Source organism: Odocoileus virginianus, chromosome 18, assembly GCF_023699985.2.
Source record: "Odocoileus virginianus isolate 20LAN1187 ecotype Illinois chromosome 18, Ovbor_1.2, whole genome shotgun sequence".
Lineage (NCBI taxonomy): Eukaryota > Metazoa > Chordata > Mammalia > Artiodactyla > Cervidae > Odocoileus > Odocoileus virginianus.
In genome coordinates, this window is record NC_069691.1 from 1742501 (window position 1) to 1760225 (window position 17725).

At 46.4% G+C, this 17725-nt stretch overlaps 1 protein-coding gene across 1 annotated transcript; it reads right to left on the bottom strand.

Moving 5' to 3' along the window:
- Positions 1-978: 978 nt before the first annotated feature.
- Positions 979-16464, bottom strand: POLR1E (RNA polymerase I subunit E). Its single transcript, XM_020884815.2, has 12 exons — positions 16278-16464; positions 15588-15691; positions 14104-14180; positions 12722-12807; positions 10428-10486; positions 9468-9612; positions 8221-8328; positions 7505-7601; positions 5426-5559; positions 3466-3547; positions 2589-2720; positions 979-1452 (listed from the first exon to the last, which is right to left on the bottom strand). The coding sequence occupies exons 1-12, from the start codon at positions 16351-16353 to the stop codon at positions 1293-1295; spliced, it is 1260 nt and encodes a 419-aa protein (XP_020740474.1). The 5' UTR covers positions 16354-16464; the 3' UTR covers positions 979-1292.
- Positions 16465-17725: the final 1261 nt, after the last annotated feature.

Genomic DNA, 17725 nt, shown 5'->3' on the forward strand with positions numbered 1-17725 from the left:
ATGCCCTGGACGAATCATCCGAGGCCCATTTCTACCATGTCTTCCCTAACAGATGGCCTGGCTTCCTTTCTCATTTCCAGAGAGAGCTGGGCTCTCTCTTCCTTCTTCCACTGTCCCCGGCCCCCAGCACGAGCCCCACACACTGCACTGCTCCCGCTGCCTCAGGAGATCCTTGAAGGGCTGAGTCTGAGCATCAGCCATATACCCGAGTCTCTGCATCACAGTCCCGTTCCTCACAGCAACCCTCTGGACACCACTTCTCCAGTCCCCTGGCAGACAAGATGGGTGGCAGGAAGCAGCCCTTCCCATCTGCTTCTGGTATGGCTTCCTGTAACTAGAGGCTGGAGAGCTGAAACCTATTTCTAAGACACCCTCACTGCGAGGATCCCAGATGAAATGAGATCCCTACGTGTGTACTCACAGAGGAAGGAAGCAAGATGGAGGCCAGCCTCTTGATCTTTGGGCTGTCCATGCTAACAAGCCAGGAGGTGGAAGCCTGGATACTGAAAGCATGGGTGGCTGAACCAGCATTCCAGTGTCAAGTTACCAGCTTCATGAAATCAGGAAGCAGCTGAATTCAAGAAGCTTCTTCATGCCTGGCTGGCCACCCAAGCTGTGTTCTTGAACTCAGCAGTTCTAGCAGCAACTTCCTGATACCAGCTCCTGCAACTTTTTAATAATTTTGTACCATTAAACACCTTTCTCCTTAAGAACATCTGGACCATTTGTTTTCTGTACTGAGCTCTGACCAATTCACCGGCTTTCAGAGCTCACCCCTGCCCTGTGTCAAGCTGAACAACTGATTTAATCACTTCCTCTGACTTGGCTCTGCTCTGTTTCAGCAGCCCAGAACTAAATTAGCCTGTTTGGGCAACCCCATCACACTGGTGACCTGAAGCCTCCTCTCCCAGCCCTGCTGGGCTTTGTCCTCACCACGGACGCCACCAGCCCTCCTAGACCTAAGCACAGCATTTCACATTTCTCTTAATGTTAGCCTTTATCCATTAGATGCGGCCCACGGTTCAGCCTGTATGATCTTTTGCCTCCGACCCTCCCACATCCCACACATGAACCATCTGCCATTTATAGTCATGGTGACACCAAAGCAGAGAGGTGGAATCCAACAGGGTGTTGCTTTATGCTTCTGCTTCAGACCAGCACAACTGAGGGGCTGGCGTCTGGCTTCATACCCATGCCAAAGCAAGGCTTCTTCTTTAATCCTCTTTCTTTAAAAATAAAAATGCAAATGAATAGAAGGAATGGCCAAATTGTTGTGTCTGGAAAGCACACCTCTAGGTGATTTTCCTTCGCTTTGACTGACGGTCCAAGGTCTGGGCTGGAGGCAACGGGATGGACAGAGTGCCCAGTCTGTGCTCCTCCTCCCCGCCTGCTGCCAGGGAAACCTTTCTTTTGGAGATCTTCAGCCTCATGGCTTTAGCTATCTCCATCATCCTAAGGAACAAACACACAAAACAAGGGAGAGTCTCCTCAATGCGATGCTCCAGGAAGCTTGGCAGGCAGGAGCGGGAGCACATTTGTGCTCCATGCCTCAAAGACAGAATCCCAGAGGTGGACACAGGAGCAAAGCTCCCAGCAGAGGCCGACAAGATCGCTGAGAGCCATCAGACTCCCGTGTCAATGTGTAGCGGTTAGAAAATGCGTATACATGTGATAGAAAACCAGGTTATCTGGCTCCTATTGATAAACTGTTTACTTCCTATAACAAGGATCAAGCACTTAACAGAATTTTACAGGCTCCAAGAATCTATTTCTCTTGTATGGTCAACCTCACCATCCGTGAGAAGGCCATGTGTGGACTGCCCTTAGAATAATCCTGCTCCAGACTGCAGGAAGAGTCCAGATGAAGGTGTTTTTCTAGGTGCTCTTGGACCACCACCAGGGTCCTTGGATGTCAGATACTCCTTAATCACTGACAAAGGCCAACACACCCTGCGGTCCAGCACCCTGGAGGTCGTGCTCCCTACTCAGTCTGAATCCCTTCTACCAAGGCTAGAAAGGGCCTGAAAAGGCCGCCACTTCCGCCAACCTTCCCAGTTCGGTCAGAGAAGAGGGAACGTGGCAGCCCTGCCAAACTCCCGCCCTGCCTTGCCTAAGACACCTCCCCTGGCAGCTCCTTCCATCTGACTCTGAGAGTGCTTTCTGCTAAGCTGAAACTGGGGTTCTCTTATGCAACATCCACCCCCAGGTTACCCCATCAGAATCATACAGAATCCCTCTTTCCAGGGACAGCAACTTGGAGACTGGAGGCTGCTTAGTTACAAGGGAATGGAAGGCTCAGGTCTGAAGCCCAACTATTCCCCTTGACTGGGTGACCCTGGGAAAGTCACTGCTTTCTCTGAACCAAAGATTCTTCCACTGATTCTTAAGAGAAATCACTGGGAGATCATGGCAGATTTGACACTGTGCCTAGCATAGTGAAGACACAGTAATGCCTGGCTGCCCCTCCATTCAATCATTCATTCATCTAAAGATTGTCCCTGGGTCCCTTGACAGTGTCTCATGCTTTCTAGCAGTACCAGAAATACATCAAGGCTCCCTAGGAGAGCTTTTTCTTCTGTCCTGCTCACCTTCTCTCACTGAGCTTCAGGTCCCTCTGTAACATCGTCAGGTCAATCTGGAAGCCATTGATGTGCAAGGCCAGTACGATCACATAGGCGGTGACCTTTGCCTTCATAGAGTCTGAAATTAAGTTCCGCAAACTGCAAATCAGTGGTAGAAAAAGAGAGACAAAATTAAACTCCAAGACGATTTCTCCAAAAGGAAAGGAAAAACATCCAAGCCTATTCCCACATGCATTCAACTGTCTTCTCATCTCGGGGAGAGGAAGAGGAACCTGAGCAACATCCCTCGTCCTGTTGCTCTGCCCTAGCCTTCACACACAGTGGGGCCAATCCCAGTGTCCCTCCAGGGAGGACAGAAAGGTGGCATCTCCACCTTCCCCCGGCACAGCTGGAGCCTGCACTGGCACAGACCATCCCCATCCTCCCAGCCTGCTCAGCAGGGCTGCTGGGAAAACAGTCATTCCACACCTGGCTGCCCATGATTCTTCAAGCAGTCCAAGGAGGACACACGCTGCAAGCAAACAGCAGGAAGGAAGCCCAGGTGTGCTGCTTAGGGAGCTTTCCCCAAAGTCATCCCCCTGGCCTGCCCCTGCCTGCATCACCACCTCTCCATACAACACTGGTTCTGGGGACACTGGGAAGGCGTCCCTGGAAGAAGTGTCTGGGGTAGTCTTTCTTGCAGGACTTTCCAGAGCCTTAATGTGAACTTCTCCCAGAGGGACAGTCTGCACTACAGTGCTGCCTAACTCACTCACCCAACACCGCGCCAAGCAGCAGTGCCCACTTCAGCAGTGTCTCTGAACATGGACAGCAACCCAAGCCCCCCTCCCCCGCAATCCTGCTATCCTTTATAGGCAAAAGCCAAGAAGTCAAGCCCCCCGACCTGCCGTTGTTGTAGGTCAAGCAGGTGAATTGCTTTAGTAGTTTGGTGTTGATGATGTGGGGGACTCCAGGTCCCAGGGCACCTACAAGACAAAGTGGAGTTTGATCATTTTCTTTCAAAACTCTCAGGCCATGCCTCACCTATGAGCTGGGAGACAAGGATAACAGTGGGCCCCTAGACTAAACAGAGGCATGCAGGAAGACAAAAAGGGGCCCACGAAACAGAACAGCCACAAATCAACACAGGCTCAGGTGTGTTTCGCCTGCAGACCATGTGTGCGCAAGAGATATTCATGACGGGGCAGTGACAAGTAAGAAAACCAGACTCCAGTGAGGCCTAGAGACACATGATTCAAAGATGTTAGAAAGCGAAACAGACTGTGGAGGAAGCTCAGGGAGAGGGAAAGGAGGGGAGATTGGAATGTGAAACAAGAATTAAGCAGATCCTGAAAAACATGAGAACAGGCACAGCTCAGAGTTACTGCACGTTTGGTTCGAGAACACCACAATCAAGCAAGTCACATGAACTGCCTGGTTTTCCCAATGCCTGTAAGTTAGGTTTACAGTCCACTGGAGTCTCCTAAGTGTGCAGGCGTATCACGTTTTTTTAAAAAGTGTCCAATAATTAATTAAAAATTAAAAACCAATGTCCATACCTCAATTAAAAGATACCTCACTGCTAAAAAATTGCTAGCCATCATCTGAACCTTCAGTGGGTCGTAGCAGTGACATCCAAGATCACTGATCATAGACTATCACAATAAATATAACGTAAAAGTTGAAAATATTCATAGTGAGACATGACACATAGACACAAAGTAAGCAGACTGTTGGAAAAATGGTGCTGACTTGGGTCAACCCAGGGTTGCTGCAAACCTTCAATTTGTAAAGACTGTGGTATCTGTGAAGCACGAGGTGTTCCTGTATAGACCCCAGGTGCCCAGTCACAGTAACACGACTGGACACACTTTAGGCCTCAAATCACAGGTGTCTCTCTCTGGATTTCCAACTCTGGGTGGCTCTGAGTGTGCAGCAGACACCCAGGCCCCAGTGACAGGTGACATGGGTTACCAGCAGAAACTGACTTCCTTCCGAGCCAGAAGGAGCTGACCCAACAGCGTGGACAGGCCTTCACAAGCAAGGCCAACTTTTCTCCCCATACAACTATTTCTAACCATCCCCTGGAACATTCATTTGATCGGACTGGATGTTAGACTTTACCTAACACAGAACAGAAGCAGTGAATGTTAACTCTGAGCAATCGTATAATCCAACTCGACCCTACTTTCAGAGGAAAGAGCTTGGCGAGTTCCCTCAGCATATCAGCAGTACCCCACTGTTACAGTTATAAATGAAGGCCTGGAAAGATGTCCATTTCTTCTCTCATTAGCGCTAGTCTAATAATTACTGACAGATAATTGTAGCCCTACTTACAACAGCCAAGACACAGAGGCAACCTAAATGTCCATCAGCAGATGAATGGATAAAGATGTAGTATATATATTTCTCTGGAATATTACTCAGCCATGAAAAAGTATGAAATGATGCCCTTTGCAGCAACATGGATGGACCTAGAGATTATTATAATGAGTAAAGCCAGACAGAGAGAGACAAATATAACATCACTTTTATGTGGACTCTAAAGAAAATGATACAAATCAGACTCGACATAGAAAATAAACGTATGGTTACCAAAGGGGAAAAGCAAGGGAGGGAGAAATAAATTAGGAGTTTGGGACTAACAGATACACACTGCTATATATAAAATAACAAGGACCTACAGTATAGCACAAAGAATTATATACAGTATCCTGTAATAGTCTATAATGGAAAAAAATCTGGAAAAGAATATATTTATGTGTAAATACACATGTAACTGAATCACTTTGCTGCATACTTGAAACATACATATTGTAAAACGACTGTATTTCAATTAAAAAAACCGTCTATCACGGACTTACTTTTCCGCTTAATCACCTTCTGCGCTCGAAATCTGATGAGGGTGTCCAGGTACCAAACGCACCGTGCCTGGCGGTCTCGGCTCTCCTCATTTGAGGGCAGAGACTTCAGTGCTTCTATGACAGAGGGGCAGTGACTACAAGGAGACGAAAGGGGAGATGTGTCAGAGCAGCCAGCAGGCACCCCCACACCTGCTACACAGTCAACAGCTGCGGAAGGGCCATCCCGCCAGCCCCTTATAGTAGGAGGAGCATGAACTGAGTGCAGGGCTGTAAAGGTCTAGACAGCAAGTACGCATTCGTGAGCGGACGGTCACTGGCACTGCAGAGCAAAGGCAGCCGCTGATTAACACGTAAATGAATGACTGAAGCTAGGTTCCAATAAAACTTTATCCACAGGCAGCGTCCAAGACTCAGCACTCTGGCCACAGCTGCCCAATCCCGGGGTGGTGGTCTGGGGCACGGGCTCCCAACTGCCTGGGTCTGAGTCCCCTCTCTGCCATGCAGTGGCTTGGGGAAGCTTCTGAACATCTCCTCTAAAGTTTCTTTACCTCTAAATTAAGTACCCTCACCCTGTGGATTTTTGTGGAGTAAATGAGACAATACAATTAAAGTGGCGCCTGGTACAGGGAAGAGTCCCATCAGCGCTGGCTGTTATTTTTACATACTGTTGTTCTACCACTATCATGAGCATGGAATCGCAGCTATAAAAAGCTCTTCAAGGTCATCTCATGGCAGCCTCCTTGTACAGATGGGAAAACTAAGGCTCAGAGAGGGAAAGACCACATAGTCCATCAGGCAGATGGGGACTCAGTTCTCCAGACTCCCAGCCCAGAGTTCATTCCAGTACCTGGCCCTGAGCCACAATCACATTAAGATAACAAACAACCAGCAAAGAAGCTTTTTTTGGAAATGGATCTTTAGAGAGAGGGGGGAAAAATATATATTTTCTAAGACTCTGGATTTCACTGACCAGTAAAATTTCCAAACAAATATCTAGGGAATCAACCTAGGGTTGACAACATTTTTTCAAGAAAAAATTATTAAAAGAAAAACTCAAAAGCAAAAAAATTCCCCACTACCATCATAAAAGAAAAGCTGTTTTAAAAGCCAAAAAAAGGGGGAGGGGACTAGAGGCAATCACCTCTGAATTATTTAAAATACATTATATTTAAAGAACATAATTCAGGGCTTCCCTGATTGTCCACTGGTTAAGAATCCATCTTGCAGGACTTCCCTGGTGGTCCAGTGGCTAAGACTCCCTAATGCAGGGAGCTCAGGTTCAATCCCTGGTCAGGGAATGAGACCCCACATGCCATAGTGAAGACCCGGTGCAACAAAAAAATAAATAATTAAAAAAAAAAAAAAAGAGCAGGAAGAAATGGAAAAAAAAAAAATGCATCTTGCTATACAAGGGACACTGGTTTGATCCCTGGTCTGGGAAGATCCCCCATGCCCCGGGGCAACTAAGCCCGTGCATCACAGCTACCATGCAGCAACTTCTGAAGCCTGGGCGCCCTAGAGCCCTGCTCTGCACCAAGAGAAGTCACCGCAATTAGAAACCCGAGCACCGCAACTAGGTGAGCCCCTGCTCACCACGTCCAGAGAAAGCCTGCGCAGCAACGAAGAGCCAGCACAGCCAAAAATATAGACATTAAAAACCAGTAAATAAATAATGTATATAATTCAACTTTAGAAAAGCTCACTCAACACATCACCACAGATAAACTATCACTTCGGCAGGCACCTACTCCCAGGCCAGCCCCTGGACCTGGTGTAACGTTGTGGGGGGAATACAGGTCAGCCCCAGTGCTCAGCCCCAGCCTACAAGGCCTCACCACCCTCTGCCCAGCCACACGACCCCTGCACTCGGAGGCCAACGCTCTCCCTTGAATGCCACCCACAGCCTTGGGGCAATAGGCCTAGGAGCCCGAACACTGGAGGAAACACGAGCTCATTCATGTCCAAATGCTAAAGAGACATATGTCCTCACTGACACCCGAGGTCTCCTTCATGTCTGAGTACATGAAGTGTGTGTCCCAACACCACAACCCAGACTCTCCGTCCGCCCAAGCGGGGTACCTGTTCTCTTCAATCATCTTCAGTATTTCTTCTGAGGTGACATTCCTGAAAGCTTCAGATGGGCTCTGCAGAGCATCATACTCCACAGGGGAAAGAACTAGTTACAGGTCAAGAAAAGCCCAACCAAAGTGGAAACATCAACTAGCTAGATCATGTTGTAACAGCCTCATCTTAGAAACAGGAAAACAGGCTGAGAGGGGGTGATAACACAGTCTGCTTGGGCAGAGCTTTTGGGACTCAGTTCTCCCGACTCCCAGCCCAGAGCTCATGGTCTGCCTGGACTTTTCTGTCTTATCACAAAGCTGCTGCAGGCATCTTCCATCTGAGTAGAATCACAAGCATGGAAACTCTACATTCTAACCTTTCCTTTTACAAAATCAGCATGCCCTAGACTTTGGGCACTGGCCAACTTAAAAGTCATATTTTGCCTCTTTGTGGAGAGTAAGCCCCACCCACTGAGCCGAGCTGTGGGCACTTTGCTGAGGGATGGGTTTGATTCACAGGTGCTGAGAGGCCGGGGGTGCCGTATGTCCTCAGCTACTGGGGAAGCCTCGCTGACTTCCCAGCAACAGTGCTGGGGCAACAGCAAGCGTCTGGGGCGAGCTTTTGTGAGCATCACAGGACCACCAACATCCTCAGAGAGCCTGGCCATGGCACTGCTGTGCGCACATCCCTACTTGGGAAATGAAGTGGCGTTTCTGCTGCAAGAAGGATACGGTCTTCAAACTTATACACGTCTTCAGGCTTGGCTGCATCGGTGTGGCAGGGAGGAAGATAGATAGAGTCATCCTGCAAGTCATCGTGGAGGGCGTCACTGACCAGGGCTTTTCAATAAAGGAAGAGTAAGCGTCAGTGTCACCCTGCTCAGCTTTGGGTTCCCCAACGCTCTCTGCAACCTGGGCACTCGAGATTATCATCGGCCCAGAACCCCCTCATCTGAACCTCATGTGTTGTGAGTGAAAGAGAAAGGTCAAATCGTAAAACTGTAACTATCATAGAGGAACAACCACATCTGAATTAAGGATGCACACAGACAAGAAGAGAGAGGAAAACAGGAAAACTGTAACAGCTGGGCTTGAAGAACGATAGGAAAATGGGTGAATTTTTTTTCTTTTTAAATGTCTTCAGCTATTAAGTTTACTGTTAATAGCTGAGAATAAGCTGAATTAAAAAATTGGAAAATTTACTTAAGACATTAAACTGTATCTTTGACCATATGGAGACATATTTCTATGTTTCTAAATGGGAAAACATAGTATTATAAAGATGCTGATTTTCCCCATATTAATCCCAAATGGATTTTGAGGGAATTTGACAAAATAATTCTTAAGATCATCTGGAAGAAAAAGTATGCTACAACAGCATACATTTGTGAATAATAAGGATGAAGTTGCCCCATCAGACAATAAACTGGATGGTGAAGCTACTGGAATTAGAAGGACCGTTATGCTGCTACACGAATAGCCAGTCAGAATGCTGAAACAGAACCCAATTAAGAATGTGGTAAAATGATAAAGAAGACTTTTTAAATCATTTTTTACACAAGGAAAGGATGAAGTTGAGGACAACTCGCTAATCATTTGGAAAAGATAAAATGAGGTTTGTACCATAGACCCCAAAAAAAAGATCATTAAAATGTAAATGTAAAAAGTAAAACTGTGAAAGCAGTGAAAGAAAATATACGAAAATATTTATATAATCATAGGGTATGGAAAGGTTTTCTAAAATTTCCTAAAATTCCATTTTAATAGAAAAACTACTCGACTGAGCTCACAGAGGGCAGGCATTGTCAGCTGTTTCTCACAATTCCCAGAGTCTATTCCGAAGAACGCCTTCAGGGAGAAGCAGGAAGGAATACAGCCCTAACTCCCATCATGTTCATCTGTGAGGCAGGTAAAGGATCCCAAGAGAAGGGACAGCTGTCTCAAGGAGCAGCCTCTAACTCCAAGTTTCAGCTGCTTACCAGTCACACCCTTTGTATCAATTATATTCTCTGCGGCTTTAGACACTGCACGATTCAAAGATTCGCTGCCAACTTTGTTCATTCTCCTGGAGTTCAGAGCTCGCTTCTGTTTGGTGGTACCAAAGGCTTCAATGCAAGAGTCCATCTGTGCCAAAGACAAATCTGGTCACCGGAGACAGGCTGAGCACTGCTACTCCTACCTGTGTGACTACAGGGAAACTCTCAGCTTCTCTGAGCCCATCAATATCACACCTGTAAACTGGGCTGACTCATACCTAATTACCTCATAGGCTTGTTGTAAGAACCAAAAGATATTAAGAGATCTGAAGTGCTTGTTTTATAAACTATAATGAGCCATTTATAAATCAACAGTGTTTCCATCTGTAAAATGAAAAGACTTGACTAGAATTAGGGTCAGTAAATCTGGGGCACACGGCTCACCGTTTTTCAATCCTACAGCCACAGCAGACACTGCTAACAGATCACTCATTCCCCCTCTGAGCCTGCAGACAGCCTCACACCCTTCTCAATACAGTGCTGCAGGCAGTCCTGAAGATCTATCAGCCTGCATCCTAGGATGAGATGAGCCTGTAGGAAGTTACTACACTGACAATCCTAAAGTTTACTTTGTCTTGATGTGAAGTTTCCAGGCTACAACCAGTCTTTTCTGAAACTTGGATTAAATCCTGAGAATAAGTGCTACGCCACACCTGCAGTGACCGCCCAGCAGAGAACCAGTCCCAGAGGCTGGCACAGAGCCATGCACAGCTGCCCCAGATAGGGCATCTGCTCTCTGTGAGGCCACAGAGGCCCCTGCAGGTAGGAGTTGTCCAGAGAGCCACAGACTGAACGAACTGGGAGCACCCAGGGAGAACCGTGCGTTTTTATATTACTGGTGGAGAAATTCAAGGCCTGGAAGGAACTCACCTTAGCCTCACATCTTAGCTCCGTCACACTTACCTTTTCTCTGAACGATTTGGCTTGACTCTCCAGTGTTGATTCACTCTCAACTGATTCATCTACAAAACATAAAACAAAGAGAAAAAGCAAATTGTTAAGTTTGCCTGCAGACAGTAAGAGTGTTTAATATTTGGTTAACAGTTAATCTAAGAAAACCAGATTTCTCTATTACAGGACTTCCCAGAGCTTAACATGCATGTGTACTGTGAACATTCAATATTTCAGTATACAGATAAGAGGATCTGGAGAATAAACTATGGAATCAAGTGAAGGGATCCAAGGAAATATGAGGCCTCCAGGTGAAATGACTTGCCCGAGGCAATGCAGAGACGGGACTGGAAACAGTCCCGTGCTCTTTCCAGTATATAGTTTTGCCCTTCCTGTAAAAGAGATAAGGAGGAGGAATCAGGAAGGCCGAGGAGGAGGACAGGGGGCTCACCTCCTGCTGACAAATACATCAAAAATACATCTATATGTGGAACAGTTCTCATGGAAAACTAACTAGAAACTGGCAGAAGAACGATTTCCAGGTAACCAGGTAATAGGGTTGGGACCCCCACCACTGCCCCCCCACAAAGGGATGTGAAAGGAAAGGAAGGTTTGCATGGGCTCTCCACACCACAGCCTGGCACATGATCTGAGCCAACCAGCCCCCGGATGTGGGGGAGGTACAAATTAGGAGTACGGGATTAATAGATATAAACTCCTATACATAAAATAGGTAAGCAACATTTACTGGATAGCACAGAGAATTGTACCCAATAGCTTGTAATAATCTATATTGGAATGTCATCTGCCAAAAAAAAAAAAAAAATCATATGCCATACACCTGAAACTAACAAAATACTAGAAATCAACTATGCTTCAATAAAAAAAATTTTTTTAAATTTTAAGACCTAAAACCAGGCATAAACATGAGGTATGTATTATTTTACATGAAGCTCTCTGATCTCCCAGATTATTCACATAAGGATCAATAATCTATTGGATAGGAGCATAAGCTCTGAAGTGACCTTGCTTGCATTTAAATCCCAAGTCTCTTACATATAACAGCAGTATGTTCCTGCCAAAGTCATTTAACTTCTATCCCAGGTTCATCATTGATTTAAAAAAAAAAAAGTGAAGTAAGCGATATAATGCATTGAAAGTGCTTAGAACAGTGTCCAGAGCATAGTAAGGAGACCCAATAAATGTGTGTGTATTTTTGATATATACTGGTTGGAATTAATCAATATTTACAAATGTGTTTAAATAACAAATTAATGAACAATTTTCTTTGTTCATTGGAAGTTAGAAGAGCATTTGAAGGATAATTTATATGTTGTTTTATTTCTTTGCAAAGCAGGGAATTCTTTACCTAGAGACTATGGACCCCTAAGAAATTCACAGATGACCTTTGGGATGCAAGAGCCCTTTAAAATTACATGCAAAATCTCATATTTTTTGTATATTATGTATGTTTCTCAGAAGTACTTCTGGTTCTGTACAAGATTCTCAGAAAGGCTGAGATCACTGCTTTGCCAGAATGAAGTTATCAGAACTAATGCCTCTGAAGGTATCAAGCAGATTCACAATGATCCTAATAATCCTTATTTAATTCCCTCCCCAACCATGGTTCTCAGTATTTAAGACTTAGAAACAGGAGCCCCTTGAGTTTGACCATCTTATCTATCATTTTTAAAGATCCTACTCTAGCCCAATACATTCTAAAATGCCAGAGGAGAGAGGTACTGCAACTTCTCCCAGTGGGTTAGAGGAAAAATAGATCTCTTCCCAAATTACAAAGTGTAGGGAAAAAAAATTTTTTTTTAATTTAAAAATTCAAAAAAAAAAAAAAAGCATAGAGACTTTGCATCAACCTGAATGTTACTGTCCAACCTATAAGCAACTTCTCCAACCTACCAGAGATTCTAAAACCTCTACCCCAACTAGAACCATTAAGAATTAAGAAAGGCCCTCGATGAAAAAGAGTATCAGACATGCCCTCCATTACTCTGCTCTGATCATTGTTCAACTTGCTTAAACTAAGATTAGATTTTGATCTTCAGTCTGTAAACATTGTAGGGGCAGAATCTGTGTCTGTTTTGCTATATTCACAGCCCCTAACTTGTGCTTTGGGCACAGTAGGTCATCAATAAATATTTGCTGAGTAAAATCACTTTTAAAACTTTGTCAAATGAAAAAAAAAACACCTTTAAAAAACAGCTACAAAATGTAGTTTACAAGTCAAACTGATATATCCAGCAAACCTAAAATATTCAGCCTTTCCTTGAGCCTTCATAACTAGAACCTACCTGAAAATAGTGGCTGCATGTTGAACAACTCAGCATCATATACTTCCATCTGGCCAGAAGTCTTGTTCAAAATTCCCACAAAGTGCCTGAATAAAGAAGGAATATCAGTGACAATGGATCATTCAAAAGGTATTGTTTATACAATCTCCTTGTTTCTGCCTAAAAGGCACCACTTACTCATCAGTAACAATAATCCCCCACAGCAGATATTCTCTGCAAGCAGAGGGAAATGAGGGGAGAAAGGGGGAGGGTGGCAGCGAAGTCACCAGGTGATTCTTACAGCCAATCACATTTGGGGTCACTGATGTAGTGGTAAAACCTTTTGGGATATAACAATCTAGAACTACACTAGAATTTACCCCATGTGTAAATTCTATGGAGGCAAAGACAAAACTTTGATAATCACGAAAAGACCAGTTTAAACCAGAAAATCTTTGTAAAGAGATGATAAAAGTTTCAAGCACAGTCATTGGAGCTCTATCAGCTGCTGGGGCGGGGGACGGGGGAGATGACTCTGAAAGGGCCTTGGTTGTGGTTCATGGATGAATATCTTCACAGGGACACTGCATTATGCAACTCCTGACCGTGAGACTGTTTAGGCTAAACAATCTTCATTGTACCAAGAGGTAAACCAGAGGTCAGTAAACAGCGGAGTTACCCAAAGTCAGTAATCTTTCCAGAACTAGATAGAAATTCTGGAGCCCTGGACACTACCAAACCCTTTTCTTGTAGTTACTTCCAAGGCAGACTCCTGGAAAACTTTGGTGTGTTGATCACACATTCCAAAATAATGGTGACAGCTGCCTTTTAGGAACAAGATTATTATAAATAGAGAATATTTCAAGTTAATGATGTGGTCAAAACTAACGAAGGTCAAAAGGCACAAACTTCCAGTTATAAAATAAAGTAAGTCCTGGAGGTATAATGTTCAGCACAGTGACTATAATACTGCATTGTATATTTGAAAGATGTTAAGAAAGTAAGCCTCTAAAGTTCTCATCCCAGGAAAAAATATTTTAACTGTATGGATGTTAACCAGACACTGTTGTGACCATTTTGCAGCGTTACATACACTGAATCATTTTATCATACATCTGAAACTAATGCTATATGTCAATTACATCTCAACTTTTAAAAAAATTTAAAAATTACAAATGAATGAAGTTTTAGGAAATTAAATAAATGTAAGTCACTCTTCAATTTCAAGAATGACTACATGCTGATGTGAAGGTCCCTGAGTCTTGGAACACAGAAACCTGGTAAGCCTCTCTAGATTTCCCCCGCTGCAGCTAAAATAAAGTCAGAGAAGAGCAGTGCCAGGGCCGCTGCCGCCGCCGCCACCACCATCCCCACTTCCCACAATCACTGTCCCCTATCCCTACCTGCATAGAGTATTGCATTTGAGAGCTCCAGTACCAAAATTGTTTCCCACGTAGGAAAGTCTGTCTGTTTCAGCTGCCTGAAATGTAGAAGAAGGAAGGGCTCCATTACAACCAACGATGAAAGATAGTAAACATCTTGACGCCCTTTTCTGAGTTTGCAGAAGCTTTAGAATCCAAACTGCAGTGGATGAGACAAGAGAGCCTCTTTGAGATGATCCAGTTCCACTATCTCTAAGTGAGTCTGGGGTGTCCTGGTGGAAAGGCAAGAGGACTTTTGAAAAGTTCCAGGTAGTACTGGCTTCTAGCTAGTCTGAAAAGTTCTTGGTGGAGCTGTGCCTCAGGACTTGGGAGATGGGCCCTGGGCTTCCACAGTTTACAGGCATGCAACAAAATTATCCTGCAGGCAACACTAAAGCCCAAGCCTTTCTTGAACCTCTCTGCCCACCTCTATCACGACTGCTCCTTATTTGCTCTCAGGATCACTGCTACTGTTGTTTAGTCAGTAAGCTGTATCCGACTCTTCTGCAACCCCATGGACTGTAGCCCACTAGGCTCATCTGTCCATGGAATTTTCCAGGCAAGAATACTGGATTGGGTTGCCATTTCCTTCTCCAGATCTCCCTGACCCAGGGACTGAACCCAGGTCTCCAGCACTGGCAGGTGGGCTCTCTACCACTGCGCCAGTCACCGAGTAAACCCCTCAGGGCCATGGAGGTGGTGAGCTCAGCCCTCCATCAAGTCTCCCTGCCCTCTCCCCATGTTTGTCCCCTTCACCTGTAGTGCTAGCTTGAGCTGTTAAACCCTCCTCCATGCTTCAGGGTTCAGCTCCCATACACCCTCCCCCCAGAGGACATTCTGGCAAGCAGAGCCTGCACTGACTCAGCCCACTCTGCCCGCTGTGTACTCACTCCCCCTGGGGCCCTGAGCGTTGTTTACTTATGCATGGGCTCCTCACATCCAGTTCTCACCTCTCGAGAGCAGGGAATGCAGATACCTGAGAATTTCTGACATTCTGTTGGCCACAACTAGGAAGCGCTACTAGTGGGCAGAAGGCAGGGAAGCTATTAAATATCCAGTGATGCACAAGACAGCCCCCACAACAAAGAATGACATATCTGGGTCAGAATGTCAATAGTGCCGAGGCTGAGAAACACTGCTCTATGGTATGAGCTACCTCAGAGTGGGGCCAGGTCTGACTTAGCTACTTCCCTAGCAGCTTACAGTCCAGGGCCACACTGGGGACTCAGTAAATGCTTGTTGATTGAACAAATTAAAAAAAGCCATCACTTCACCACAAGTGTGCACTGACTGGGGCCTGTCTCCACACCCCAGCCTGCTGGGGTGCAACGTCAGGTGCAACGTTCTTCAAAGGTTCATCTGCTATTCCCCCTCTTTTCTCTTCTCACTCCTTCCTACATCAACACACACCCAAAAGGCCTCCTGAGGTCTGCAGAGTGGCGGTGACTGGCCACAGCAGCACTTACCAGGATCCGCTGATTCCTCTTTCTGGGGTTTGTGGAGTCGTTGCTTTTGTACAAGGTAAAGCGCATGTTGCCTGGATTCTGCAGCCTCCCATTGGAGAACTGGACTGTAAGATTACAGCATAAGAATGAGATGAGAGCAGAAAAATCCAGAGAGTACGGTGGGGAGGAAATGAATGTCAATGGGAGGAAATGACCGACCTCGGGAATGGGGATAGCAAGGAAGCCCGGGTCCTAACCCAAAGCTGTCCTGGTCCAGGTGGGAAGAGGGGCTGGGGAAGGGTTGGAGCCGTGACGGGCCTCCACGGGAAGGAATAACTAGGGGAGAGGGGCTGACTAAGGAGACCTCGGCCAAACCTAGAAAGGCTGAGGGAATTCCTGGCCAGCGGAGAGAAGGAAATGGAGCAGGTGTGAGACCTGGTGGGTGAGGGGTTGACGGGGTCCTCGATACATACAGCGCCAGCACTGGGGAGGACGTAACTGGCATGTCCTCATCCACCTGGGAGGTAGTAACAGACAGACAGGATGACAGGAGAGCCCTGGCCGAGCCCCAAGGAGTAATGGAGCCTATAAGGGGCCCTGGCCCAGCTGGGAATGCGGCTGGTCGGACGTTGGAAGTGGAGGGCTGTAGCGGTACCGGGACGGAAGGGGAGGAAGTTACAGGAACACCTGCTTCAGCTTCGCAGGATTTACCCAGCAGAGCGCTCTGGCTGTCGTCGGGCTCCCCACAGTACTGCCACCTCGCACTTGGAAACACCTCCGCCGCCATCTGACCTCGCCAGTCCCGAATCCCCGGAGTTGAAACAGCTGCAGCCAGCAGTTCCTTTAAGGCACACGCGGAGGAACCGCGGCGGGCCGGAAGAGGCGTGGTCTCTCCGGGCACCGCCCCGCGCACGCGAAGACGCGTGGCTCCGCCCCACAGGACGTCGCTCCCTAAGGGCCCTTTTCCTGAGCTCTTAGGCGCGCCTGCCCCGCCCACCCTCGCCCCACCCCCAAGGGGCGTGGCCTCCGTCCTCCCTTTGCCCTGCCGGCTTCTCCAAGACGCAGTACCTGACTGGCCCAGCACTCAGCAAGCGCGTTACATCTTGCGTGCTGGTAGGGGGCTCGCGTCTACAAGCCTTGCTTTGTGTGGGATGTCTTCCTCTGCACAATCTAGGTAGGGTATTGTCTATCTCTACTACTGTGTAAATATGTCTTATTAATACTAAGATCTGAAAGCCCGAGTTCAAATTTAGAATTCACTAATAGGCAATCCTTGAGCTCCAGCTAAATGTGGTGACTTGCGGAGAGTAGCATTTCTCCAAGTCCTCCATCCACACACCTGGACATCAGTCCTTAACCCCCTATGCTTGGTCCACAAGCCTGTAAACAGCTATGATCAGTTCTTGGGCCTAGGCGTGCATACACCTGTGGCTCAATCAACCCAGCAAGGATGGACCAGGGGAGAAGCCCAGAAAGCTCAAGGATTCTGGGGTGGACTGAAAGAAGGAAGCCAATCTTATGGGCATGTCCCTTTGTTCTTATGGATTCACCTCTCCCTCCATCCCTTATTTGGAGTTATTAGACCAAAATGAGAGTCAAAGTATGGCCTATGGAGCTTTAAGCATGACCCGGGCCAAGGCCCCTTTTGCCCAAAGGGAAATACTGTTGAAGGGAAAGAACCAGATTGTCTCTGTTCTCCAAATTGCCTTCTTCCCAGACTCATCCTCTTTTCCCCCGACACATACCTCCAAGATGATCCAAATCGCCTTTTAACACCCTAGCTTCCCTTTGCCTGAGCACATGTCACTCTTCTAATTACCCAATCACACTTTCTGAAGCACTACAGGCATAGTGCAAAGAATCTTATTTTTGCCCTGAGCTTTTCAGACTAAGTTATCAACCTGATGTCCATCACCCTGAAGACCATGTAATAGTTTCTATAGACCACAACAATCCCTAAGTAGCTACAATTGTTTAGTTGCTAAGTTACGTCTGACTCTTGCAACCCTTGCGGACTGTAGCCCAACAGCCTCCTCTGTTCACAGGATTTCCAAGGCAAGAATACTAGAACGGGTTGCCATTTCCTTTTCCAGGGGATCTTCCCAACCTAGGGACCAAACCCACATCACCTGCATGGGCAGGCAGGTTCTGAGTCACCA

What these genes read in the sequence shown, in the direction of transcription:
- POLR1E (XM_020884815.2), bottom strand. Translation starts at nt 16,353, where the DNA reads ATGGCGGCGGAGGTGTTTCCAAGTGCGAGGTGGCAGTACTGTGGGGAG. An exon ending in CCAAATCGTTCAGAGAAAAG is followed by an intron (nt 9,613 to 10,427) that starts GTAAGTGTGACG and finishes TCTTTGGCACAG; the next exon opens with ATGGACTCTTGCATTGAAGC. An exon ending in TTGACCTACAACAACGGCAG is followed by an intron (nt 2,721 to 3,465) that starts GTCGGGGGGCTT and finishes ACTGATTTGCAG; the next exon opens with TTTGCGGAACTTAATTTCAG.